We start from the raw sequence: 27,217 nt of genomic DNA on the forward strand, positions 1-27,217 counted from the left end.
TGTCAAGTTGTCAGAAGATCAATTTAACTCAAATGGTATAAGGTAGTATTAAGTAGTTTCATTATTGAAGCTGGCATAAATGGGTAATGTCAGAAAGTAATTCTTTATAATTTTATTAATTAATTTAATTAAAAAACGAGAAATAGAAAGAAATTCGGTAGACGAGATATCGACAATATCAATATTTGTCGAAACTTTAGATAAAAGAAAAGTTAAATTACATATAAAGAATATAAAGAATATATCTCATAGGATACTATTCCAAAATAATTTGAAACTAAAGTTATTCGCATACTAATGTGATGCAACTTTCAGTCTGTGAATATTTTTCTACCGATACTTTTATACATTACGTTACAAACGGACATAGATTGTCTAAAGGAACTTAAACGAACACTAACGTGTGTACAATATAATGCTTTATTCGACATAACACGAATATTATCACACGCGATTGAGATCTCTTTTATTAAACGCCTTTTTTCTTCCACGTTATTCCAAAGCATTCGTGCCATTTCATTTAAGAAATCACATTTTTACATCAACCAACTGAACTATCGCCATACAATTTTCTGTTATTTCCCTTATTAGAGTGCGTAATTTCTATCCGAACGCTTCTGATTGTATCCAATTATTCTAATCTCCGTACAAAACTATTCATCTTAACGAGAGACTAAGAAGAGACTAAGAAGAGACTAAGAAGAGACTAAGAAGAGACTAAGACGAAAAGTCGGAATATTCTTGTCGATACCAATTAACCGAAACGTCCAATTTAGCGCAGATTCTATTCGAAGCGATTCGCGATACAAACGGGAGAAACGAAAAAACGTAGGGTTTGCTCGGCGTGTCGTAAAAGGATCGACAGATCCTAGAGCATACGCGAGGAAGATTACGCGCGGCGTTCTTCACGATGCCTGCAACCCCTTCTCATTAGAAACTCGTAAAACTCTCGAACGCGGTGTGGTCGTGGATACGAGCGAAAAGGATGAGAAGGGAGACAAGAAAGAGCGAGAGAGGCAGAGAGAGGCAGAGTATACTTGACGAGAGAGATACGAAACGTAGAGTGAAGAGGGAGACGAACGTGGAAACCAGTTTCTTGGGCGTTACTCGATCCAAGGAAGAACGATTTCTTTCCCACGTGGAAACGCCACGGATAAATATACCTGTGGCTCGAGCTCCTTTTATAGGTGTGCGCGATTAGTCACTGGGAATTCACGGGTGCACGTGTGCTTTCTTCTTCTATCGTGGCCTGTTCTGTTCGCCGCGAGTATTTTTAATTATTTCTTGATGGTCGCCGGACGTTGTTGCATTCGATATTAACAGCCCTGATAAATCACTGATGTTACCTTCTTTGGAATACGTTGATACGTTAATAGGAATTAAGAGAAGAATGATTTTAGTTTCCCGAGTTAACGAATAGAGCGAGAAGATGAAATTTGTAGGAGCTGAGCATGGAATTTTTGAGATATCGGAAGAAATTTCATTTGTGAACTAGATTTCCGAGAACGTTCAGGTGAAACAATTGTTCGTGATCTTATGCAATCATAATTGACAAGGTACGTTGCTGGATTAATGAGAAATTGGTATTAGTTAAAGTATTATGAATTGTAAAAATATATTATATTGTCTATACCTTATTTGTTTCCTTTAAAGTTAGTATGATTTTAAGAAGAAACACAGAGATTAGTTACTTGTTAACTTTTCTTAAACAATAGTAACACGACGCCTTTTGTTTCATAGAAGTAAAACATGGAGATTAATTCATTATTAAATATTTACGATATGGTGAAAAAGATTTGATTCGTTGATTGATTTTAAAATTCATCTAGATTTTTCTTAGTTTCGTTCGTTTTATGTGTAAAGAAATCTGTCTCAAAACAGCCTTTATATCAATAAAGTATCGTTTATATTCTTGCTAAGTCTTACAAATTTTTATATCGAGAAAAGTGAGTTAATGTTGCCGCCTAATTCTCGATATAAAAATTCACGATCATACACGATCGGTTTAAAACATTAACATTCTCATAACATCTTCCTAGTTGTACTTGAATAAGCCAATTATAATTTTTTACTATATTATATATATTATATTAACTATGAGAATAGAATACTAATTCTTCCATTTTTAAAAGACATATTTATACACCTGTCACGTCAGATAATTTGGAATTTACGAGAGTAATGTATCTTTAGAACGACAGCCACCATTAGCATCTCAACGAAATATTCAAGAATAATGAGCTTCAATTTACTATTTTTACGAGATTCGGATGTACCATATTATTTCATAGCTTATGCAAATGCAAGAAGAAATGACGGAATAATAGTCATCGTGATTGCCTTGATAAGATTCATAGCGTAGAGCTACCTTTCATTCTCGTGTGAAAATTCCACGATCAGATGCACCTGTGGTTCGCGACCCCTTCTTAATTGCATACGAATAGCCGGACTATTTACATTATTACTTAGGTTTCCCGTTTTACAAGCGTTCTTTGCGATAGATCACTCCGCATAACGTTCTACCCGCTTTGAAACTGATACAACTTTCGATCATATTACGAAAAACGGTAAACGATAGATTCATATCTCTTTTCAATTTGAAAATTTCTCAGCTTCTTAAAAGATATTTAGATAACATCTTGCTTTCGAGCTAAGTGAAATCGACTTGCATAAAATACAAGATTATTCTATCTTCTGGAAGTTCCTGTCATTGGTATTACCAACTTATATTACTACAGATATTATCAATTTACAATAAAGTTTATTTAAAGAGACGTAAATGTACACAGGTTCATGGAAATAATCGAATTCGAAGACATGTTTTTGTAGACACCTTTTGTGAACATATCAAATATTTTGAAATCCCATTAATATCGTTGTGAGATTCGGCAATCATTAAATTGGTAAAGTTTGAAGTTAATCTGAAAACAAAAATCATATTTAAACAGTCGATTATCCATTGTATTAATAAAACTCAATATTCAGAGAGACCATCTTTGTCACGTATATGTCTAAGATGGTTATTTATGTCGTACACTAATTTTTTACTATATGTGCATATGTTTGCAATAAATATCTTGTAATCTGTATGTACATTTTCAGATTGGTTTTAAATTTGACCAACATAATGATGACAGTTGCGTCTCATCTCGTGCCTCGTATTAATGAAATATCATGTTTTATACGACACATACGATACGGATATATAAGATTTCTATGGTGAGCTTTCTATTAAACAATCGGTGTACCTCAAAATCATATCATATTCTTCAGAAGAAATTCCGCGATAATTTTAGTCTACTTTGAGCAAAAACTGTATAGAAGAAAAGCAGCAACACAATTTAAATATTTCCATCATATTGCAAGCTCTTCAATTAAATTTAACAATCTCAACGGAACCAATTTTCCGAGAACAAAAACAGTCTGCTCGCGGAAACACAAGCCATTTAAATAGTGAACATCGCAATTCCTCCATCAACCAAAATCTAATTCCAACGCGAAATACCTACGTGGACGAGTTGCATGGAACTGCAATAAAACATGCATAGCGGACCGGTAAATGGGGTCATCTGCCTCGCGATATTCACAGTGGCTGGCCTCTGCGCGTTTCCGTCGGCCAATTCAACGTCCATTCTTCTTCGACGTTTCCGTCGTAACGTAAAAAAGCGACGTAACAATAAAAAAAAAAAAGAAAAAAGATGAAAAAAGAGTAACTTCGGTAGTGGGAGGAAGCGAAAGAAACAGAAGGCAAGAGGAGGAGACGTCAGGTTCGTTAACCCATCGCGTACACGGGGCATCCTTGCAGAAATGCAATTCGCCAGCTGACGATGCGCTTAACTGCAACGAAATGATCGTGATGCAGGACGTACGAAGAAAAACGAGAGAGAGAGAGAGAGAGAGAGAGAAGAGAACAGGGGCGAAAAAAACAGGAACGAGAGAAAAGGAAATAAATAGCTGTGAAAGACGGTCAGGATAGAAATAGATATAGATTCTATCGTTATAGAAGCTATATAGATATAGATATAGAGAATAGGATGAAGGAAAGGGAGGAGCATCGATGCATTCGATTTTTAATTTCTAATTATTGCGTAATTACCCTGCACTCAGACCCTTCGGTCGTATCGTGTGTGCAGACCTTATGTCTCGATAGAAGCCCTTAGTTATGGGTTGCGATAATTGCCAATTTCCATCGGGTGTTCTTCTAGCTTCTATTAGCACTCACGCGTGTGCTGTTCGCATCTAGTTCTCGTAACCTGTGCTCACAAAGCCATAGATGCAGCGTCGAATTTTTATGGTTCTACCGGAAAGTTGTTTCAGTGTGGTTACCCGGGTCTAATCGATTACACGTGCTTTCATTTCGCTGCTACGAATGGAAGAATGTCAGTTTTATCGGCTCGAATGGGCATTCGCGTTGCTTGAAACAAATGTAGATGTAGCTTCATTCAGTCGTAGAGAGGCTGCGATCTTTTTCTGGCATTTTTGAATTATGTATAGAGAACACGGAGTGTTTCGATGTTATAATGTTTAATGTTAGACGATAAAACTTGATTGCCGGCTAGTAAAAATGGAAGGGGAAAAGAATTGTAAATTTATAGACGGAGGAAGGAAGAGAGATGAGCGTGGCGCCTTCAGAAATCACGTAGCCCCAAGAGTAATTAGAGATTCAGCACGGCGGCAATCGAATGATAAAATCTGCATATCTTAGTCACGACCGTAGATACACGTTTATCATAGACAACTTTTATTTGTGCGTCATTAAACTGGTAGCTCCTACTGTACGTAACTAATTGCGTATACCATATCCGAGAGACGAAATTAACCGCGGACGGTTAAAGACCGAATAATAAATCAAGTTGGCCAATTATTAAGCCGAACATTTTCAGAGCGTGGAAAGTAAGCTTCAAGTATATTCCTGCAAGTTTAATTAAATAATTTATCATAGCCGCGCAACGCTATAGAAATTAAAAAGTCACGGGCTATAGAGAGCAAAAGTTACAATTTCTTATTTTCATTCTTGTATACTCTTGTGATGTGTTTAAAGTAAGTCGTGGAATACCAATTGTTTTTATCGAGTTCTACCATTAGCAATGTTGTTAAATTTTACTTTACAATGATTACAGTTTAGTTTGTGAAATTAATGCGTAAATATTTCAAATTAGTATAGCAGAAATTATATAATAAGTTCCAATCGTTTTTTAAGGCTTTAATCTTATATCATAAATCATTCTTTAAGAAAATATATCAGATTTCGAACCTTAATATTTCTATCGAGCACAATATTTTATATAAGAAATCTTCAAAAATCTTTCATTTCATAAATTCCTGTTCTAATTTTTAATAATTTTTCTATTATGTCACATCGAACATTGATACAATCATTGAATATTATTTACAATGAATAATCTCTATGCCAACACATAATCATCAATGAAAGATCCTGATTTAACATTTCGTTAACATTAATACTTCAAGGAACAATACACGTCGTCGTCATTCAATGAATCGAATTCTTCTTAATTTCTCAGAAAAAAAGGATTAGTTTTATTCTCATTAATATAATGAAGAAAATATTTAACAATGTTTGGTGCAAAGTAATTCTCAGCATATTTTTATTTACATGACTTTATTGAAACGATTACAGATCACTTAGATCACGATTAGAGAGACTTCCAAGATCAGTTAGTTTATAGTGTCCGAAATGTATTAAAGCCTTAGTCTCTTATCTAGAAGTTTGATTTAACACTTCGTTAACTATTTTTGCGGAATGTACACTTACACTAAATATCTCATAGCTCCAATATACATAAATATCATCAATCATGATAATCGAATCTCATAACACTGCTAATGAAACTTCAAAATATCCTATATAATACACATAATACACCGCTGGCCATAAGTATTATGAGACTTACTCGCTATATCCATTGGGGAACCGAAACAAAATTTATTTTTTATTTAGTACTTGATGCTATAAGGTACACGTAATGTAAATAAAATAGCTAGGAATTTATGTACATTTATAACAAGATATCTAGAAATTTATAGTAATAAGGTACTTAGCTTTATAACAAGATATCTGGGAAATAAAAGCGAGGAAAAGTATTCAATTTGTATTAAATATCAGTAGGTGTTCTAATATGTACTTATAGCCAGTAGTGTAATATTCATAAAAGGTTTTTACACTACGTTCGAATATATTCGTGATCTACCTGAATTGCTATATACATATATCCCTACACTGTGCCACAACATCCTCAATAATTTCTTCCAACTATTAACCAACCTCCTCTCCATTTACCCCCACATCGAACCCAATTAAACCAAGCTGAACCTCGATGTGAGCGTCGCTTAATCCGAGACGGGCGCAAATCATCGGGATCGCAGTCGGTGCAGGCAATATCCACTTTGTAATCCGTGCACAGGCCGGCCGTACTGTGCACGGATGCACGAGGAATCGCAGGTAGATGCACACCGGCAGCCCGGATTCCTAGGTGTGCGCATCTCCACGGTGCGCCCATGCTGCACATGCAACACGAGACTATCTGATTCCACGGCGGAAGTCCTGTTCTTGCTCAATAACCTAGGCGATCCGCGGAGAATAATAATTGTTCCAGAGGGGTCCTGGTCTCTCTCTCTCTCTCTCTCTCTTTCTCTATCTCTATCTCTATCTATCTAGCTATTTATCTTTCTCTCTGTGTGTAGAAATACAGCAGGTGGAAAATGCTGGTTGCGGCAACTCGTCTCTGGATTTGTGGCCATCGTCGTCGTCGCTCTTGTTGTTTGCCGGATACGAAATGAAATTTCTTGATATTTGCGCGCGATGAGGTCGCTGGCGATTTACCCGGGGAAAATTCAAATCGGTTTTGTTACGATGAAAGTGGAATACGTGAAACGAAACCGACGATCCTTATCACGGACGCGGGAATTATCATAATTGTAATTGACGTCGAGTCGGTGAACGGCATTCGATTCTTTGTAGTTTAATCAGAGACTGAGGGGAACCACGCCAGGTCTTTTAATAATTTTGCTTTATTGACCAGAAACGGAGGAGGTTTAATGAATTGCTTGAGATGCTCGTGTACAGTGGTATGTAGCAGTGCATTCCCCTAATATAAAATAAACTATATCGTATTTTAATTTCATTAAAATCCTTGTCACCGATCGTCGAAACTGATAAACTTAATATGAAACGATCTAGTAATTAATATACAAAATAACATATATAGGCTGCAGACGAAGAAGTTGTTGATCAATTTTATGTTACAAAGTTGTCTGTAGATTTTGCAAATAAACCTGTGTTTTTTTATCTTCTCGAAAATTTTCAAAATATAACTCGTAATACTAATTGCAACGTTATAAATAGTAAAATATTACATGCTTTAGTAACTGTACCTTTGGCTTTGTCAATTTATCAAGTAGTTTTAAGAGATTTACACCCTTGGACAGATAATCTTCGTTCCGATTATGTCATATTAAAATTCACCTGTTTAATCGGAATGTGACATTAATATCAGAAACTCAACAAAGATCAACTTGTCATGTCTTCCTTCTGTAATCTTCGTATGCAAAGCATCTTATAATCCATTACAAGATCTGTAATTAAGCTTCCAAAGAAAAAAGTCAAAGGCAATTCGGTTTTATCTTCGATAGCATATCTCTTTCGTGGAATTTGAACTAAAAGTAGATTCTCATGTTCGATGTAATGATTCTCGTGATTTATTTAATCGGAAAAATGACAGATAGTCATAACGCCTTCGGACGGCTCATAATTTTTGGAAACCGATTCGTAACAGCTCCAGATGGATGGCCGATAATCGAAATGGGATAATAAATATCTTTCAAATTAGCCGATCGGTCGCAGGTGTATTACAGGTGCAATACCTGTCGCCAGGAATGACCGTGCATATGGGGCAGGTGATCTTCTCGAAGAAAAGTTCCCTCAGTGATCTAGAATCGATCTTGATGAGTTCTTCACGGGCTAATGCATCGATAACGAGCACCGACGCCTTAAATTTCGTTGTAGTCGTCGTTTCGACTTCGATTATCCAATCGTCATCTCCCTCTTCCTCTTTAACACCCTTTGAATCCGTAAGAATTCTCACGATTAGCTACGCACGAGTTGTCATATTTTACTAAAGTATTATGTTATATTGTTCCAAAACAATTTAGATAAAAATATAGGGGAGGATTCAGCCTTTTTGGTAATTGGAATTTCAAATTCAAAATTTCTGTTACGTGCGTGATGGGTCACCTGCTGTTGTGAAATACGATTGTTATAATTGTCTGGGTTGTGTTGGCGGAATGTGTTCTGTATATTTAACTTGAAGAATATGAAAGAAGAATACGATAAGTAATATCTCTTATTTTTGGTAGGAAAGCAATTTTAAAATTTAATATGTAGTTGTACGCATTACCAAAATTTTCTTTTTATTTGTTTTTGAAGGGGAAAAGGTGTTGCTCCACCCTCTTTGTAATTTTAGAAATATTACTTGGCATAGTATTAAAATATTGAAGCCAGTTGCAACTTTGCTTTTTGCAAAACTTCATCAACTTAAAAGCTATTTTTCACTTCTTCTTTCTAGAAAGAATTTCTATAAAATACTTCCATTTCTACTTGTATTATTAGAAAAACATATACTACTAGCAGTCTGCGTATCTTCATACGTTTGCGAGAAATTTAAAAATGCAAAATTGCACATAATACACGGAATAAAACATTCCATACACGTAAACAATTCAAAATACAGTATTCGTCACAATCTTCAGTGAGTGAAACAAATCTCTGCCTAGATTCTATTGCTTTAACTATGTTCACAAAAACGTGAATCGCCATAAGCACAACCATACTGAAATACTCTGCACTTTTCGATGACTCTTATTCTCGATTGTTCGGGTTTCCACCGCGTTATTAGTATGTTGCACTTTGTGAAGTGAAGTGGAATTCACAAAACGTTGAAACAAAGAATCAGGAATATGTCATCTAATCATCGTGAAAGTATAAAATCTAAAATTCTTCCAATTCATAACGATCTTTTCTCCAAACACCCTTCCTAGTTTCACACACGACTTTCACTCTCGTTTTAAAGTTCCACCGTTGAATACTCGAAATTCTGCAACTTTCTCCAGCGCGCATTTAAAACCTGTCTCTAATCGCAACAAGGTAGAGATTTCGAGAAAAAGTTCGTAATGGAAGACGGAAGTGAAACGGGACGAAACAGAGGCGGCGACGGACGGCGCTAATTATCGATCATTATGCGCGCTGTGGGCGGGTAATTGGGATTTATGTTCTCCACGATAATCCACGAGTAATATGGAAGAGAGGGTGAAGGAGTAAAGGCGAACGAGGGCGGCGAAAGTCCGACTTAATGTACCACAGGTTTCGTTTAATTGTTATTTACGTGAAACGATCACGCTATTCTCGGGATCGAAAGGTGGCAGGAGTGCAGAACAAGTGGAACAGATAGAGATAGGCAGGTAGGCACATTGTTGAGAGAAAAAGAGAAAGAGAGAGAGAAAGGGAAACTGGCTGATTTACTGAACTAATTCGCGACAATTATCAGGTGGAAGAAATAGTAGCCCGAATCACGCGGATCTGTAAATCTTTCGAATGCCTCTCGCGACTCGTGTAATTCGACTGTGTGTACACGCACACAAAGAAGATTTCGTTGATATCGCAGAAAATAACGAACGAGGATTTTTATTTTTTATGACAGGATTACTTACGAGAAGAAATTATTTTGATGCGTGTGGTAGATAGTGAGTTGGATATTTCTACATTTACTTTAGCCTTTTAACTATTTCCGCGTTTCTTAGGTCTTGCGCGCGGCAATGGTTGCAATTTATTATAATAAGAGGAGAGGATGTAGCTGTTGTGTTGTTGGTGCGAGGCAAGATGATAGATGGAGAAATGGAAAGACGTGATTTTGACGATTTTTTAGGTTATGAATGTGTTTAGCGATATTTAAAGATTGTTACGTGAGCGTGGAAGATCACGTACAGAAGAATATAAATGGAAAGAGACTCTTAAGTATTTATTACTCGACATACTGCAATGTAAGCACAATGCAATATGTCAGCAGGAGATCTTTAAATAATTTTTCATTAGAAACTTACGTACAAGTCAGGATACTATCGAATACATAATAAGTTATTCAATATTTCTGATATTTTTGAGATGCACTTTGATAAAAAAAAAAAAAGTACATTAAGGATTGATTTCAAATTGATATTTAAGAATACATATATGCAGATTTGTTATAAATATTTATCAAGCCTAGTGTGAAGTTTTTCTTCCTGACATATTTACAATACAAAATTTACGATATTTACAATAAAAAATTATCAATTTACATTATCAACACAAGATTTAGAATCAATACAGATCATAAGAAATAAGCTATGGAAAATCCTGCAAAAATATCAATTTATCATACATATATGTATTGTCGATTAATAATGCTGATAATGTCAATAAACGTCGAACAGCATTAAATTTCAATATTTTTCCGATATCAAAGTTAATATATAATATTTCCAAAATAAATTAAAATCAAAGGAGAGGTCACAGTCATCGATTTCGATAAAATTTTTTCTGTCGAATCTAGAGCAAAAAATAAGCCATGTTCTCTTTTTTAAAAACCATTTACCTTTAAAAACCTCTTAGCATAAAGAATTTTTAGACGTGTTTAGTAACAATTTTCAGTGTGTAAAACATATCGTGGAAAACAAACCTAACTTTTACATAATTATCTTTATTACTTCTTAAAATATTACATGTTTGTAGAAATGGAAAGACAGCCACCTCATTATCTGTATTCTGAAGAAAATTCAAGGGTACAGCACGAGTTGCCCCACCGTATCAGAAAGTATTTTATAACAATCCTCGTCTCATCAAATTACAAAACAGCAAACAGATAAAAGAACGAACGTCTGATACAATGATTTCGCATCGTTTATACGGAGCGTCTGTACCTTACGCTTTTTTCCGGTTACCGTGTCGCCGTCAGACGAAATGCCGGAAGTTTCGATACCGGCTATTCGCCGGTGTAAAAGCCACGACAACACCGAGCAATCTACCGGGCAATAAAATCGGCGACAAGCAGTGAATTCGTGACACGACGACCATAAAGGGATTTATGCGCACGTTCGAAAAGTACGGGCGACGAGGTCGTCGACTACACGGCCACGACCACGGACAAGAAGAAGATACGATAGCAAACGATAATGATAGCTAGTCTCCTGTTACTCTTGCCCTCGAGTTTCATCATAGAATCTTGCAAAAGTCTCGACAAGCATAAATTTTGTCATAAATAAGCATTGCACTTTGCGAATGTGTCCCGTTTATAATCTGGAAAAATCCTCAAAATCACGTCTTTTCATTTCTCCAGTCGTTACGCAAGTAGATACAGACGATAATTACGAACCTGATAATGGTTGAGCCAACTAAGCCAACCGATCACGATATTTGCGATGTAGAAGGAATATTAAACGTTTCTCGAGAATATTTATGAATTGAAATTATCTCGACTAGAAGTTGCTTGTTCCGTTTAAACGATTAACAGGAGTACAAGTCGAGTGTGGCTACATGGCGAAATACGGTATGACGTTTTATGGCTTCTAGGAGCCTGACTGAGGAATATTGTTCCCGGGAAGTGGACCTGGATGTGGTTCGTGGTTGGGAGAATGTAGAGAGAGTTGGAGATTTTTGTGTTAGAGTGTGGAAGGAATTATGATGCAGGTTATGACGAAGTTGGTGTGCCTTTGGTATATTTCGATGTTTCGAGTATAGAACGATCGATGGAAAATGTAGTTACGTGCGAATGAATTTTTATCGTTCGAAGAATGAAAGGAAAATTTAGTTGATCTTTTGGAGACATCGATAAGCTCGAATTCTTACGAGATACTTTATTTAAGGCACTATCCGTAAAACCAAACATATTTCTCTCCTTCTTTATCATCAGTATCAAAATTCTAAGAAACTTTTGACAAAGATTATATAGAAAAAAAATCAATTCTAATTCTTCTTTATACGCAACAACAATAACAACAACGATCTTTATAATCTAAATCGAACATAAATCAAGAATTTACAAACTTACAGACTAACAATAAAAACAGACTAATAACACTTTGGCAATTCATTCAGTATCCTTATTACATTTGTAACGCGAAACAATCGATTATCAGATGTTTTCAAATGTTTCAAAGAAATTCGAATATTTGAAATAAAAAGATTGGATCAAATTCAACTGGAAACCTAACCAGCCCCTATATTCTTCATATTGGAGACACAAGCAACAGTAATAGAGGAAACAAACGCGAGAAGAACACTGACATATCGCGTGTTATCGAGAGACAGAGGAACGGCATCCTTTCGAAAATGAAAGAATCCTGATGGCTTTTTTGCTGCTTTTGTTCCGCGCATCGATTCCGTCCAGCATTCGTATCCCGACAACTATTTTACAAACCACCATTGAAACAGTACTGTGTGGATCTACGCTCTCTGTGTGGATGTGTACGTGTTTAAGATCCGGTATCGAGAGGGATGACGAGAGAGCGAAGAGAGAAAGGAAAAGGGACTGACGCAGTGCGCTGGAAGGATCAGAAAGCCAAAGATCCCGAAGACAGGCACAAAGGGCAGACACGGCAAAGAAATTGCATCGCACGCTAAATCTCGGACGTCAATGCAACCGCCTAATCAATCTTCAATCGACACGATTGATTCTCTCCCCTTTCAACCGGCGACTACTTGATCTCGACGCTTCTCTTCGTCGACGACCTCTACCATCTCGACGTCCCCCGGAAGCTGCACCTCTCTGCTCTTAATGCACGCTCGTGTAATGCTCGTCGATAATGACAGGAAGGAGCGTGAGTGGCAAAAAATATGCAGATAAAGTCTTTACAGTGAAGACTTGTTTGATAGATTTTTATAAACTTTTAAATTCTTCATAGAATTCTGGTTTGACATGCGGATAAATATAGAGCATTTCACAGAACTGGTTTAGTGATATCTTTAGGAATGGTTACGCGTACAAAAGAATCTTATGGAACAATATATGGATAAAGAGTACTTTTAAATGTGAAGATGTGCCTGATAAATTTTGTTTGGCTTTCGAATAATGGATGTAATTTTAGTTTGACATACAGACAAGTACATAAAGTATTTCGCAGTACTTGTCTAGCGATAATTAAATTTAAAATCGTTATACGTATAAAAGAATATTGCAAGGCGATGCCAAATATTGTTGAGAGAAATATACGCAGTGCAAGTGTTCCTCTAAACCTTCTGACTATTTTGGTTTAGATTTTTATCACAACTTTGCAACAACTACTTTCTTGTACGAGTATTATAGCGTGTAGTATAAATAAAATTTAATCACGATAAGATAAGGACTTTTAATAGGCAACAAATATTAAATGAATCTTTCAGCATATCATCGTAATGAATAGAAAGTTGAAATTCGAGAAAGGATTAGATAATAATTCATTGAAAAAGAATTTTCTGTCTAGCGGTATCGACTTCTAATGGCCTTTAAGAAGCCTTATGCAACTTTTTTTGTTACAAATTGAATTATGTTTTTAAAATTGTTTCGTATCTATACGTATATTCTATATCGTTAGTTCTTCTCGTTTAAAAGCCATCTTACATTTAATATAACAATGTGTAACTATATTCAAAATAGCCATATCTCTCTTTCATTAATCCTTGATAACATCTTTTCGATCCATCCGGCAAAATACAAAATCTTTAACATTTAATTCTGCGTTGTCCAATAAAGTCGTTCGTGGTAGCAGATTGAAATTTCACGCGATTCAATCTCTCGAGCCTACCGATATATTCTACACATACTCAAATGCAAAAAAAAAAAATCGAAGAAATTCTTTTCTCTTTTCAATAAGTCACAGGGCACGGTAGCAATTCCTGGGCGATTTGACGTGAAATGGTTCGCGCCTGTTCGTCGTCGATCAGCAATTGAGCAAACAGCGAGTGTTAATAAAACGCGTCGAACGCAGCCAATCCGATTACGGGCTTGAAATGTTCACGTATCGAGGCATTCGTCGCCCGGCTCGAAACTCATTTTAATCCCGTTACCGGCCGCGTGATTTACGAGCTCTCCATGTAAATTGCCTCATTCTCGAATGTCTAATAAAACGTAGAAAAATCGTGCAAACTCACCGCGCCGATTTCTCGCCCTCGTAACCCTGCAGGCTCCTGTGTTCATCCAAATAGTCGAAGAGGTTTTCCAACTCGGTGAGCTGTTCGTTCCTCGCAGCGGTCGTCTCCTTCAGGATCTGCAAGAGAAAGGGGGAACCGGTCGTCAGGACACGTGGTTACGATTCATGGTTAACCGGTTAATTCGATGTAAAAAGGATTGATAGGCGCCACGAGTTATTGTCTCGAACGGTGACTGGCTGAGTGTCTATTCGTGAAAATTTTTAAGAAATTGAATATCTTGTCCCGAATAGAGAGGCAAGAAGGCGTGGAAGCGAAAGGAATCGTTAAAAGAAAATATAAATATAGTATGGAATTGTACTGTTGGGATGTTTATTGTGACCTTTTACTATAACCTATCACCTTTATTTTCTTCGTGAATATCGTTATTTTGTAATAATTTCTTATAGTTTCGAGCTTTGGATATTGATATCGATGAATATTTTTCTATTGGAAGTATCAAGGAGATTATTTAAATTCTTCTTGACTTACAAAATTAAAACTATGAGATAAATATCTTTTAGTATCTCTTTCACGTGTCATAATAAAGGAAGATATCTCGATGAACTTTTACCGATTAATTTAATTGGTTAACTGATACGATACTTTCTTACCAGATACAATAATTTCTTTATTTATGGCTCTCCCAATTTTCAACCTACTCGTTCCATTTCTGTTACAATTAAACTATATAATACATGAATTTGGAAGAACCAACACTGATTTGATTTTATTAACATCTAATTTCATGGTCGGCGACATTTCTAGTTAAAAGATGATCCAGTTAATGGGCTGAAAACTTCTTGATGAAAATCAATCTCAGACAGCCAAGCTAGTTATTAGGACTATCATCCTTGTTTAAACATACGGATATTCAAATTGCAGATTCATCTACATCTCGTTCTACCATTTCAAGTATCTTCATGTTTCATTTCCATCACTGTCTCCTCTCTTGCGATTTCTGCACAAATTGTACGTAAAACGCAGAAAGTAACGGATAGCTTCCTATAAGAGTTCGCGTAAAGACAGCATAAATTTGCAGCGCGTCGCGACGATGGCATACGTTATACACATATGCCATGCATAAAAATGGTATCCATGATACGCCAACGTGATTTACATAAATATAGTACTCCTGCCTTCCATTACGTCACTACGACGACATAAGGAATCTCTCTTTTCCGACGAGTTCTCCGGAAGCCACAAGTGCGTGGAACGGAAAAAAATCGACGTCAGAACTGTATCGTCAACGATAGGAATAAATTCAAGGATTCACGCGTAACGCATCGATGAAGCGTGTCCTTCGATCTCCATCTTTTCTACATTTTTTCCATCGATCAATGTGATCTTTTTTTTTTGTCATCTTCAGTTCGATTTACCTCGCCGAGTAATTATACAATATATCGACGTCATTACGCGTTTGATAAGTTACGTGATATTTAATACTTGACTTTGATGAATTAGCGAATTTTATCTCCCTTTGATCGCGATGAATTATTAATATTGTTTTTCATTCTTATCTTTTCACAAAACGGTGTGTATGTGTAATAGGTATCATTCTGGAAAATCACACGGGAAATGACGAGGAGAATAAGAAATAAACGTCTTCTGCATTGGGGAGATCTTTTTAAATAGAACCTGTATTGTTGACGTCATCTTTTAAAATCGATGGATGAAAAGTTACCTGAGATGACAATATGTAATGAATTAGCCTGCGTGTTCTCCATCTTCCTTTCTATCTAATCTACATAAAATAGACGTTAGAATCCGACATGTGCTAATGCACACTTCGTCGATCGTGTGAAAGAGACCAATGCTATTTCCTTGACCCTTACATTCTAGAACATGAATTTCTTCTCTCTAATGTATTGTAATATACTAAATCTGGCCTTAAATTCCAAACTAAATGAATTGCAGAAGAAAATCTTATTGAGAGCGATTATAATCAAATATTACAAACATTTTCCTTCGTAAAGAATTCAACGAGCTATAACAAAATTTTCATAGTAAGCTCATCTGAAATCATAGTCAATGGTACCGACGTTTGTATAGTTAATACCAATGAGTTTAAAATTCGTTGAGAAAAAGAAAATATCTTATTACCTATTTTTCGTGAAAAGAAATATACAACATTGCTAATTGAGTTTAATGATACAACACGATAAATTAAGGACAGTTTTTCTGCTTTCTCAAATATTATCCAAACTTCAGAGAAATATTTCATTCGCACAGCAATAATTGAAACACAACATCATACGAGACTCTCACAAACCAAACTGACTAACTTTTTATTAATTTCTTAATTTCGTTACATACGTACACGATTAACATTCGATTCTCAAGAAACAGACGATATACTTCCGTAAGATGACATAAATAATGGTGAATTCCGAAGTGAATTTAACTAACGATCATCTTTTTCATACTTTTCAATTCGACAATTTATCCATTGAGAACGTGGCCTGCGAACGTGCGAACGCTACCTATGAACAACCTGACAACGTGCGAACGTTGTCTGCGAACGTGGCCAACGAATTTTGATTTTTGTCCCAAATCCTCAATGAAATGCCGCACTGTGGAACGCTTGGCAAAACGAAAGAAGCAGAGCAAAGAGAGATAGAAACGGTAGCGATGGTACGGGGTTCGCGACAAAGCGGGGCATGGGGTAGGAAAAAAATATCGAAGGTAGCGTCCCTCGAAAATAAAATCGGTTTTCCGATAACTGGTTATTTGCTCGCACAAGTGGCTCGCTGACTGGGCGAGCACATCGGAAGCGGTTTTCGCGTGTAATATTATCGAGTTATCGGCGGCAGAGGGGGGCATTGATCGGCTGCCGGAGGGACAGGGAGGAGAGGAAAGAGACGGGTGGAGGAGACAGCCAGAGAGGGTGGAGGAGGTGGAGTAGGTGGATGCGGAGGAATAGGGTGGGTGGAGAGGGCTAGGCGAGCGTGCACTGCACGAGCACAATATATCCGCGTGATTACAATATGTCGGGGCTCGAGAGACCAATATCAACCTGAAGTCGGCTCAGCCAATGCTAATAATCCCTATTGTTGGTGCCTCCACTCGACTGCCTCTCGCGATCGGATACATCTTGTTTCGAAATTTCGAATTGCCTCGTCGTTGCGTCCACCTACCGATCTTCTCTATCTTCCCGCGAGCGTCCTCCATTCAGTATCGTGGAATTTTTTTCCACGCAACGTTTTGCATCGAGGATCGCTGCTGAAATTGTTTGACGTGGGCTTGAGATAGTTGTTTTGTGGAGTATTAAATAGTTTCCTTTTGAAAAGCGCGTGTCGTTGGAGGGAAGTTTGAAGGTATAAAGTTTCCAGGCTGGATTTTGTCAAGTCGATAGTCATATTGTGGATATTCTAAAGTATTAAAGTAGCATTCCCATTCGAAAGAGTTTAATAATTAAATGCATATCAAGTATACCAGTCGAGTGTACATTAAATATAGCGACTTTTGATTTTAAATAAATGATGAAGGATAAAACATTTATGTATTTACGTATTAACGTACATCAATCTTTCTCGACTACTTTAAAATAGGACAATAGAACAAGCTTACAAATCTAAAAATTATTCCTTTCTACAGAACGATTTTATCAGAAAATTATGACAAAGTATTTCATAAAAAAGATGAAAATTAATTCTTCCCATAAATACATCGTACGTTTGATCTCAGGTGTCAAGTAACCACTTGAACTTTGATAAAATGTGTAATAATGTAACGGTTGGAATTAATATCAATAGTTAGCGTAACAATCGAGCAGCAAATTGCAACAATTTTCTTATAATCTGACCAGCGATCGTTGGACAGAGATTGCATTAATTGAGCAATCCGTTTGTTACATTGCAGTGCGTGCCGTTAAAAGACGGGCCATAATGGTCAGGTATAAACGACGAAAGAAACGAGACTTGTCCTCGACGTTTATCCCTGGCGTCGGCAAGCCAGGCCTCCTTTCACACGTCCCACACGAAAGACGACGAAGCTCGATCTCTTTCAAAACAATTACGCATTCTTCAACGCCAGTTCTCCCACGTCGACATTATCGTCTTGCTGCAATGTTCTCTCCAGGCTTGCCTACACTATTTTCAGAAAAGACCACGGAAGGCTCGACGTTTACTGCTCATCATTCTTACCGAATTGTTTGTTAAGAAACAGATCCCTTTGTTGTTAAATTACTTTAATTCGATGACCTTTTAGAATCTTTATTCGGAGTAATTTTATTGTTATGGGGTCTCCATAAATACACTTTCAGTACTTTTGTAGTAATAGTAATTGCTATTAATAACAAGTCTTTTGTCTGTTTCAGATTTTGAAAGGAAAATGTAGAACTCCTCGTGCAGATGTTACAGCAATGTAAGTATAAACAATGTGTAATATTATTATACAATTTTTATAAAAATATTAAAAACAAGTATTAAATATTAAAATATTGTTGTTATTAACATAATTGAATACTATTATACAATGTACAACAATAGTTGCATGAAAGGTATGAATACGAAGTTTTATGTTTAGATCACAAATTCTCATTTTTTAATAAATAGAAAGACGTATATTGTTTTAACAAAATTTCCAACAGAACATCCTCAGTGTCCTCAATCTTAAGAAGTTTATTAACGAAAGAAGAATACGATTGAGTCGAAAATGATCGGAGGTTTAATTATTAATTACATCATAAAACGAATATAAAGAGAATTCTATTTTATACGAAGATTAATAATACTCTTTTCCACATAGTCTATATCTTATCAAGAAGTGATAATTACAATACAATCAATTTCACCAACGCACTGGCACAAAACGCAAATATAATTCATACAAAATTCCACCCAAGTAGTCATCTACCGTCATATTTCACGTGATTTAATTACAATTTTAAGAACCGAACATTAATCTCCATAACAACTAGACAGAAATTTCGAAGATACCAACCTTCACCGGTCGAAATGATGGCAATCGAATATCTCTCGTTTAATTCGCTCAGCTAACCATACCAAAGACGATACCTAACGCGTTCATCCACCGTGTGCATATATGTAACTACATCGTCCCATTTTCAGTCTACAAATTGAGCTCGTTAATCTCTTTCGAGAGTCGCGATGTGATTTTTTATGGTTGTTCTCCGGTTGTAATCGCGGGTTCATATTTAATTCCAGCTGCGTGAAGGCCAGTTTTTCGCGATACAAAGACCCACTATCGAGTAACGTTCGGTGATCAAATAAAAGGGGTGGCAATTTCCGGCGCGCGTAACGAGCAATTGAAAAGCTGCACTACGAGGGTTTAATTAATAACGATTAATTCGACCGATCGGGTTTCTCGAACGACTTTTAAAGGTACATAAGGATTTAATTGGACGTTTGTATCGTACTTTACAAAGACGCGCGTTCGATCAGGGACCAGTAATTTAAATTCAATCTATTCCGGATCGAGTGTCTTGGTCACGCTATATCCTCGATTACGAAAAGGTGACTTCGATGCTTATCGCGGTGAAACGTACAGTCTGATAAGAGCTGGTCATTGGCTCGTTAATCAGCACGCAAGCCGATAGTTGCGAGAGGCGTGTTCAATTAGCTCCGACTATAATATTAATGAATATTAGCGACGGTGTACAAGGAGAGTCGGTCGTGCGTTTCGTTGTCAGAATTTTGCCCAAGGGCTGGAAGCTTCGCTGCTCGAGCTCGGTTCCGTGGTTGGTAGCACTAGCCAGCCATTAAACGTACGAGCATGCGAGCTCTGGTGCATGCGATACTTCGTTTCTAATCGTGGCTTTATTCTGAATTATACACGGGTAATTATTGACTGTGCTCGCCTTCGACTTTTACAAGGTAACGAGGAAGTGAGTCTGGTAAATTAATTCGATGTTTCAGAACTAGCTTCTTTAGCTTGGTTTGTTTCGTTTTAGATTTCACGTAGTTATTAGGAGATGTATTGAAATTATTCGAAGGTTAACGAACGCTTAAGAGGAAAAAGTTTCGTAAACGAATGTGTCTTTTTATATATGCAGGCCACGAGGAAATGATATGGTTTGGCAGACAGATAGTTTATATAATTACGAATTTATATAATTTTATAGCTTATACAGTTCTTATTTAAATTGTAAGGGATTCATATAATAGAAATGTCCACTGATACTCCCTAACACCTACTTATAATTGTTCGTTCCTATACCAAAGGATACGTAGGTCTCAATACGTAGGAGTTTATATTCTGATAAATAGATTCAACTGGTGGGAGTTCATTTAGTCAGACAGTAACTCAGATTTCGTTCAGATATAGATAAAGTTTATAAATAAAATTCCATTGTATTAGTATAAATATTATAGATAATATCATAGGTTCGTTATAAATTCATATTACAGAAATGGAATTTTTAATTAATAGGCAACAAATAAAATATTACAGAGGATTAATATAGATGTTTATCGTTCAATAATTAATACGGAAAGCAATAAAAAATAGTTTAGATTAGTATTAATGTTATACTTCCTAGATATAAAGTGATAACGTAAATGGAGTAACGCATGATTATGGAGCTACTTATAAGCTGGTGAATTTATAAGAATTAAATTACGAGCTTTTGAATTACATTTGAAAATCTTGAAAAACTTACACGTTATTCTCTAATGATAACAATAATAACCTCTTCGAGAATTCATTCCGTATATCAAGTGTCTAAGTCAGACTCGTGTTTTTTCATGAGATTACATGACCATTCTGATCTGTATAAATTATAGTGCTAGTATGTTGATATACTTAGTTGAATAATAAGCGAAGATGCTGATCGATGCTAATGTATGGTAACTTTTTTAAGTATTCCATTGTACAGTGTGGTTGAAAAATTTGGAGGAAAATTAGCAAGAATACAACAAAGAACACCAATTTCATAAAAATTTCAACATAAGCTTGTTATTCGTAATATCATCCTTCGATTGTTTGGTTAATATAATTTACGTATAAATTAATATAAGATCAAAAAAAAAACATTAAAAATAATATTTTTTGAATAGAAAATATTTAAGTAAGTCGCGTAATTCATTAATTTCACTTAAGACAATCGAATTAACTGCGAAAATAAAAACTTTTTCGTTACTTAATACGATCTAAATACAGTACTATGATTAGCGAAAATAAATCAAAATAATATTATAGTCGTTAGAAACACGAAACTATAATTTTAGTATAGAAGAGATGAGATAAAAAAATATGTAAAGAATTCCATTGATCATTGAAAATTTCACAATTTCTAATCTCATTAATAATATATCAAAGATACGAAAATGTTTACATCGATTGATTTCTCGGAATCGTCAACGTTTTAGCAGATAAAAAAGAAATTGTTAGTATTGTGTGTTTACTTTCACTAAGCGTATGGTTATTTCGACAATAGCTGTGTGGGAAGTAATTACTAGGTATACATTACGGTTCGATGCACGACGAAAACAGCGGTTTCAGTATATCTGGCAGTAAATATTGTTGAGTTAGCGGCAATTGTGGCTCGGGGAGGCATAATACCAGTACTTATACCCGGCATGAAATAATTGTTACGGCCTGCAGTCTGTATTTTTGCGGTAAACAGTCACTTCTTGAGTTTGTAATTCAGGAAGGATGCCTATTGTCCTGCTCGAGAAATGTAGTTTACAAATTGAACCTTGTTGTGCTTTTATAACTATAATTTTTGAAGTAATGTAAATTTAGAAAATCGTTTCCTCTGATTTCATGATAAAAACGTACAGGTTACATCACAGCTTACCGAAGTGTGGATCGCGTTAAATATTAAAATATCAGAGTAGCTAACATGTTCGTTAGAAGACTTTTACACGTCGAGAAGACGTAGGATGAACAATTCAAAGTCGATTCAGTTAAAGATCATGCGAAGTAATTCTCACAAACTAGAAATAATAATTTATTTTTAATTTCCCTCAGCTTGCAGATCAATTAGCTTCTGAAACTGGATCCTGTTCCAGATATTTCTTTGCGTGAAACAATTGTGAATAAATGTACAAACATTTAACAATAAAAATATAATATCTTTTTGTATTTCACTTTAGATCTTTCATTTATATTTCACTTTATGTAGATAAAAAATCTCTTAGAAGTCTAAGAAGCATAAAAGTTTCACTTTGAACTTTTCCATTAGTTTCGTAATTTTTTAAGCGAAGAATACTCTCAACATTTAATTAACAATAAATCACAGCACTTTAAACTGTCCAATCAGCTTCTTCTTAGTTTGAAACTCTATCAGTTCTACAATTATCGACGACTAAAACGTAATAGCTTGTACCAAAGAAGTCAAAATGAAAGATATCTGACAAAATATATAGTGCAAGGAAGAAAATAACATTCCATGCATGTAAAAATCTTTTAAAGAAACATTTAAATGGCTAAAATCACTCTAAAAATTATTTAAAACTATGAATTGCTAACTTCAGCCATTCTGGACGAACTACGTACGTACAATAAATTTTTTACCAATTCTTCCAATACGAACACCTTGATAAAACATCGTGAACTCCAATCACTGCCAAAATATCAAGTTCTTATTCGACCATCCAGATCATCGACACAGAAAGAAATTATTTTTGAAAAAATTTCAACGACAAAGAAGAAAGCAACGTGCAAAAGACCCTTTTATCAGGTATGATATCATAAATGAACGATGTTCCATTTCTCACGCAATTAGGTATCTCGTGATCGATAACAATCGAGATCCAGTTAGCTCAGAATCAGCGCCGGTTACATGGAAAACTACCGATAGTCAATAAATAGCACGTCGACGATCGTCGAGGCGCATGCAACCGCGTTTCCCTTTGCTATTTCCCACGTGTTTCCCTGGCTTTCCTTCACCCAGTGCCGTAGGATGGAATTCCACCGGTCCGGTATATCGACTCGCTTGTTCACGTTTATCCCACTCGTGATCGGCCTACACGCGCCTAGAATGCACTGAAATAATATGATTATGCTAATCAATCGGGGCGCAGAGGTAAAAGGAGAGGAGGGCTTGGGATTCCATTGAATTATTCCCGGCTAGCTCAACACTAGCTCGCTATAACAATTATCAACCACGGTCCATTCATCTTGATCGACTTTAAAAGACATCGCGTAACTCTTATTGTTACCACCAACGTAGACAATCTTGTTTCTCACGTCTCACTTTTCTTCATCTTTCTGACTCTCTTCCATCTTCTCGTACCAATGGCGGAACACGGGGGAAGGAATGTAATTTACGGGACGATTTGTAACGTATCGGTTGGTGCAACTGTCCGACACAACGAACAGGTATTCAAAGCAGCAACAGGGACGACAGAGCCGATCAGGACAAAGTTGCAAAGCTGGATCGGCGAATTAATGCGAAAAATTCAGGCCAACCTTAGAGCCACGCTGGCCTTGAGGCACTCCTATTTTCCCTCCCTGGGAAAAACTGTATCGATCCCGATGGAAACTTTCTCCTTCGATTCGCTCTGAATGTCAAGACGGGACGGGACGGGATTCTTTCCAGTTCGAGTTTGTCTGTCACTTTCGTTTCTGGAAGTTGGAACGTTATCATGTGACTGGTGGTTGGAAACTTGAGACTTGACAGAGACAGACTTCAAAATTCAAATTGGGATTTATGATTATCTATATGTTCCTCTTTCAACAAATAAACTCGTGCAAGTGAGTTATATATCTCTCGAAGAGTTGAACAGAAGTTATGTGCAATGAATGGACCATGGAATTCGAACATTCACAGAACTGGAGTCAACCAGTTTAGATCCTCAACGTTTTCATGGTCAGTATTATATAATTATCAAAATTGAGCTTTTAAGAAGAATAACCCCAATGATTTGAAAATATTGCAAATTGCCTCCATTCCGATCGAATGACACGCTGTGTGTTATCGATATTTTTCCACGACAGATACTGACGTTATATTGTATATTCTAAATACCGATAGTACGAATGTTATATTGATATCAGTATCATAATATTATAGCTCATTGAGTATCCATCTTGTACAGTACTCTAATTTCCTACAATTTCACGTTGGGCACAATTACTCCGCAAAACTCATTTTCCTCTAAAATCAATTGAAACCAATCTAATCTCATTATAAAATTTCGTCAGTGCCATCAATTCATCCAAATGATCCGAAAAGCCACCTACCCGTCAACGTGCAAATCTCTAACCCAGTTAGAGTTACATATCGCGACCGATATTGATACGAAAACTAATTCCGCGTGAAAGGCACGGCACAAGAACTTCACCCGAAGCAAGCGTGTCGTCAGAAATTAGGCAACGATGAGAACGGAGAAAGTGCCACGGAGGTTTTAACGAGGGCCCTGAAAATTGCGGGCGGATAAAGGTTAACCGCATCGAGATCGGAGTAAAATGGAGAAAGGATCGTTATAGCTCATTAGCCTTATCGTCTGTTGATCGTTTAACCTCACACCTTTCCGCTGGTCCGTGGCCTGGCAAAACATCTATCCATCTATAAGAATATTGGAATTTTAATAGAACAAGGTTGTAGTCGAAGCAGGCGCGCAGGGTAACGCGATGCCCTAATTGTGCGATTAAGCCAAGACACAATCGTGGCCCGAGATTCTGGCCGTCACGAAATCATCTTGGGCTCAATGAGAAAAAAAGTCGATCTTCGGCCTCGTATAATAAACAGGGTCCCGTTCTGACGTAAGACAATAAATTCTGCAAACGAGCGAGCTGGCGCGCGCCAACGAATAGAACGAAAAGGTCGCCACACGACCAAACGATCCTCTGCTATTCCCTGCTTGATTTACTATATACCTACGAAAGATCGTGAAGATTATCATCGCTGATTCGACAGACAAGTGAAATAAATGTCAAGACACTGGGACAGAGGTCCGTGAAAATCGGTGTTAAGTTTTCTTTACACTAATGACAGCTTTCTCCGATCCTTCTGTTTTTCCTGTTTTCTAATTGTACTCTTCTAGCGAGGTTCGTAATGCTGGATCGAGCAGAGAAGCGAATTATCTGTGTTTGGAAAAGAGAATTTTTGTCTTTCGATGTTATTCTTCGAAGAAGATTTTGCGTTTTATACGAATATATATTATAGAAAGAGGAATTATATGTAACATATTTCGTGATTTGTAAAAATCGTAAAGTTTTGTAAGATAATTCATAGAAGAGGGATAAGCTACTTTTCTGTAGAAGAATAGCTTGACGTTTTATTTTACTCGTTCATTGTTAATTTTGCATAAGGTGGATAGTTTATAGTTTTTCTATTTTATTAGTTAATTGTTAGTTTTTTGTAGAACAGAGGAAGAGAGAATAGTTTGGGTGATTTTTTAAATACCACTTGCGTTATTCAACAAGGATGTAACACTAGATGAAGAAGCAAGAAATAATTTTTCTTTAAAATATTTGTTATGATAGATATTTAGAATTAATTTCTGCAGCTCGTTGACGTAGAAGAATGTTTTGTAGAATATTTCTCATTCTGTTAGGATTACCTTAGAATTCGAAGTCAACCTGAACGAGATCTATCAAATTAAAATATACAATTTCTGTTTACTATTACCTGTCTTAAGATATAAGACGATAAATCACGATACATGATTTTTAATCTGTAATAAATGCAAGAAATTATTAATGAGATAGAAAGGAAAAGTATTTTTTCGTCAGTCAATATTCGAAATGTCATTTTACACGCATGAATTGTCAAACATATTAAGAACGACGATCGCATATCTATCATGCTGGATTTCACTAAACATTGCCGAAGGATCGTCTTATTAAAATAGAGCCTCTATAATCCGATTTCGGATCGAATCTCGAGAAAGCTGACAACGTTCTATCCCAGACCTTATACATTTTAAATCGTCCCTGGGCGTACACGTTCGTCATTTTTGCCGTTTCATTTCCTTCTTTGCTTCGCTCCTTTATATCATCATCTGTACGAGTTAATATTTACATTTATTTCAAATAAACCCGAATATTGATTCGTAACTAGATACGGCAGTCGTTTTAAGGATAAAACATATACTAATTAATCATTTATGAAATCGTACTTATAAAATTCTATTTTATTATTATAAATTAAAACTGCACTTATCCGTTAAAGTAAGATAAAAATAAAATATATTCATTTTAATAGATTACGTGGGTGTTGGTGAGATTCAATTTTCCGCAATGTATCACAGCGTTAAAAGCGTTTATTTATGACACGTTTATTTGCATCTTAAACGTTAGTTTCTTTAAGAGCATTCTCTTCCAGGCTGTAAATCATAAGTAATAGTGCCTGTTGGTCTCATTAGAACTCCCATTCACATCAAAATATAGCATATTTAGTGTTTGCAAATTTAATGATTTTGAAGGAAACGATTAGTTAGCCAGAAATAGCAAAATGAAATCTTCAACGTGTACGACACAGTTCATAAATCATTTTCATGTTGCGAATTATACCTTGACACAGATATTCGAGAATAATGAAAAGCAAAAATATACGTAAATTTCCGCATGAGTAAGTACTTATTTCAGATAACAATATCTTCTATATTATATGACATTATAATGATCAAGTATATCAAGTAGATTTGTAAATTTGTCCTATCGTGTTTAACCTATACTTACCTTACTGTATAATATAAATGATAGATAAGATAATATAGATAATTATTCATGAAAGTGTTAATTCATTAAAATGTCTACGTTCTTTCATATCTCTTGCGTAAAAGCACAATTATTCCAAGACATAGTCTATACTTTTCTCAGTCGTTTCCTTCCGTTAGATAGTTTTTAATGCCAATTAATCTTAGCCCGCAAAAGAAACCATTAGACGAGAGGACAGCGTGCTGTCTCCTGTGTAATTGCACGACTACTCGACGACAGATTAATTGCAAGCGTCTCGTTTGTCGTTATTCGCCGAACACCACGGCACGATCCATATTTATGCGTTCGGATGATGCAACAGCACGTGGATACGGATGCCAGTTCTCTCGACACACCTGGTTAGTGGCAATTTAGTATAATTCGTGTCCG

General features: G+C 36.1%; 1 protein-coding gene across 1 annotated transcript in view; it reads right to left on the reverse strand.

The window, feature by feature from the left end:
* MESR6 (misexpression suppressor of ras 6) overlaps nucleotides 1-27,217 on the reverse strand; it is a 419,881-nt gene that overhangs the window by 141,124 nt on the left and 251,540 nt on the right. The window contains exon 3 of the mRNA XM_033337922.2: nucleotides 14,180-14,295. Within this exon, the coding sequence (XP_033193813.2) occupies nucleotides 14,180-14,295 (116 nt within the window). The remainder of the gene's footprint in view (nucleotides 1-14,179; nucleotides 14,296-27,217) is intronic.

Source organism: Bombus vancouverensis, chromosome 1 (assembly GCF_051014615.1).
Source record: "Bombus vancouverensis nearcticus chromosome 1, iyBomVanc1_principal, whole genome shotgun sequence".
Lineage (NCBI taxonomy): Eukaryota > Metazoa > Arthropoda > Insecta > Hymenoptera > Apidae > Bombus > Bombus vancouverensis.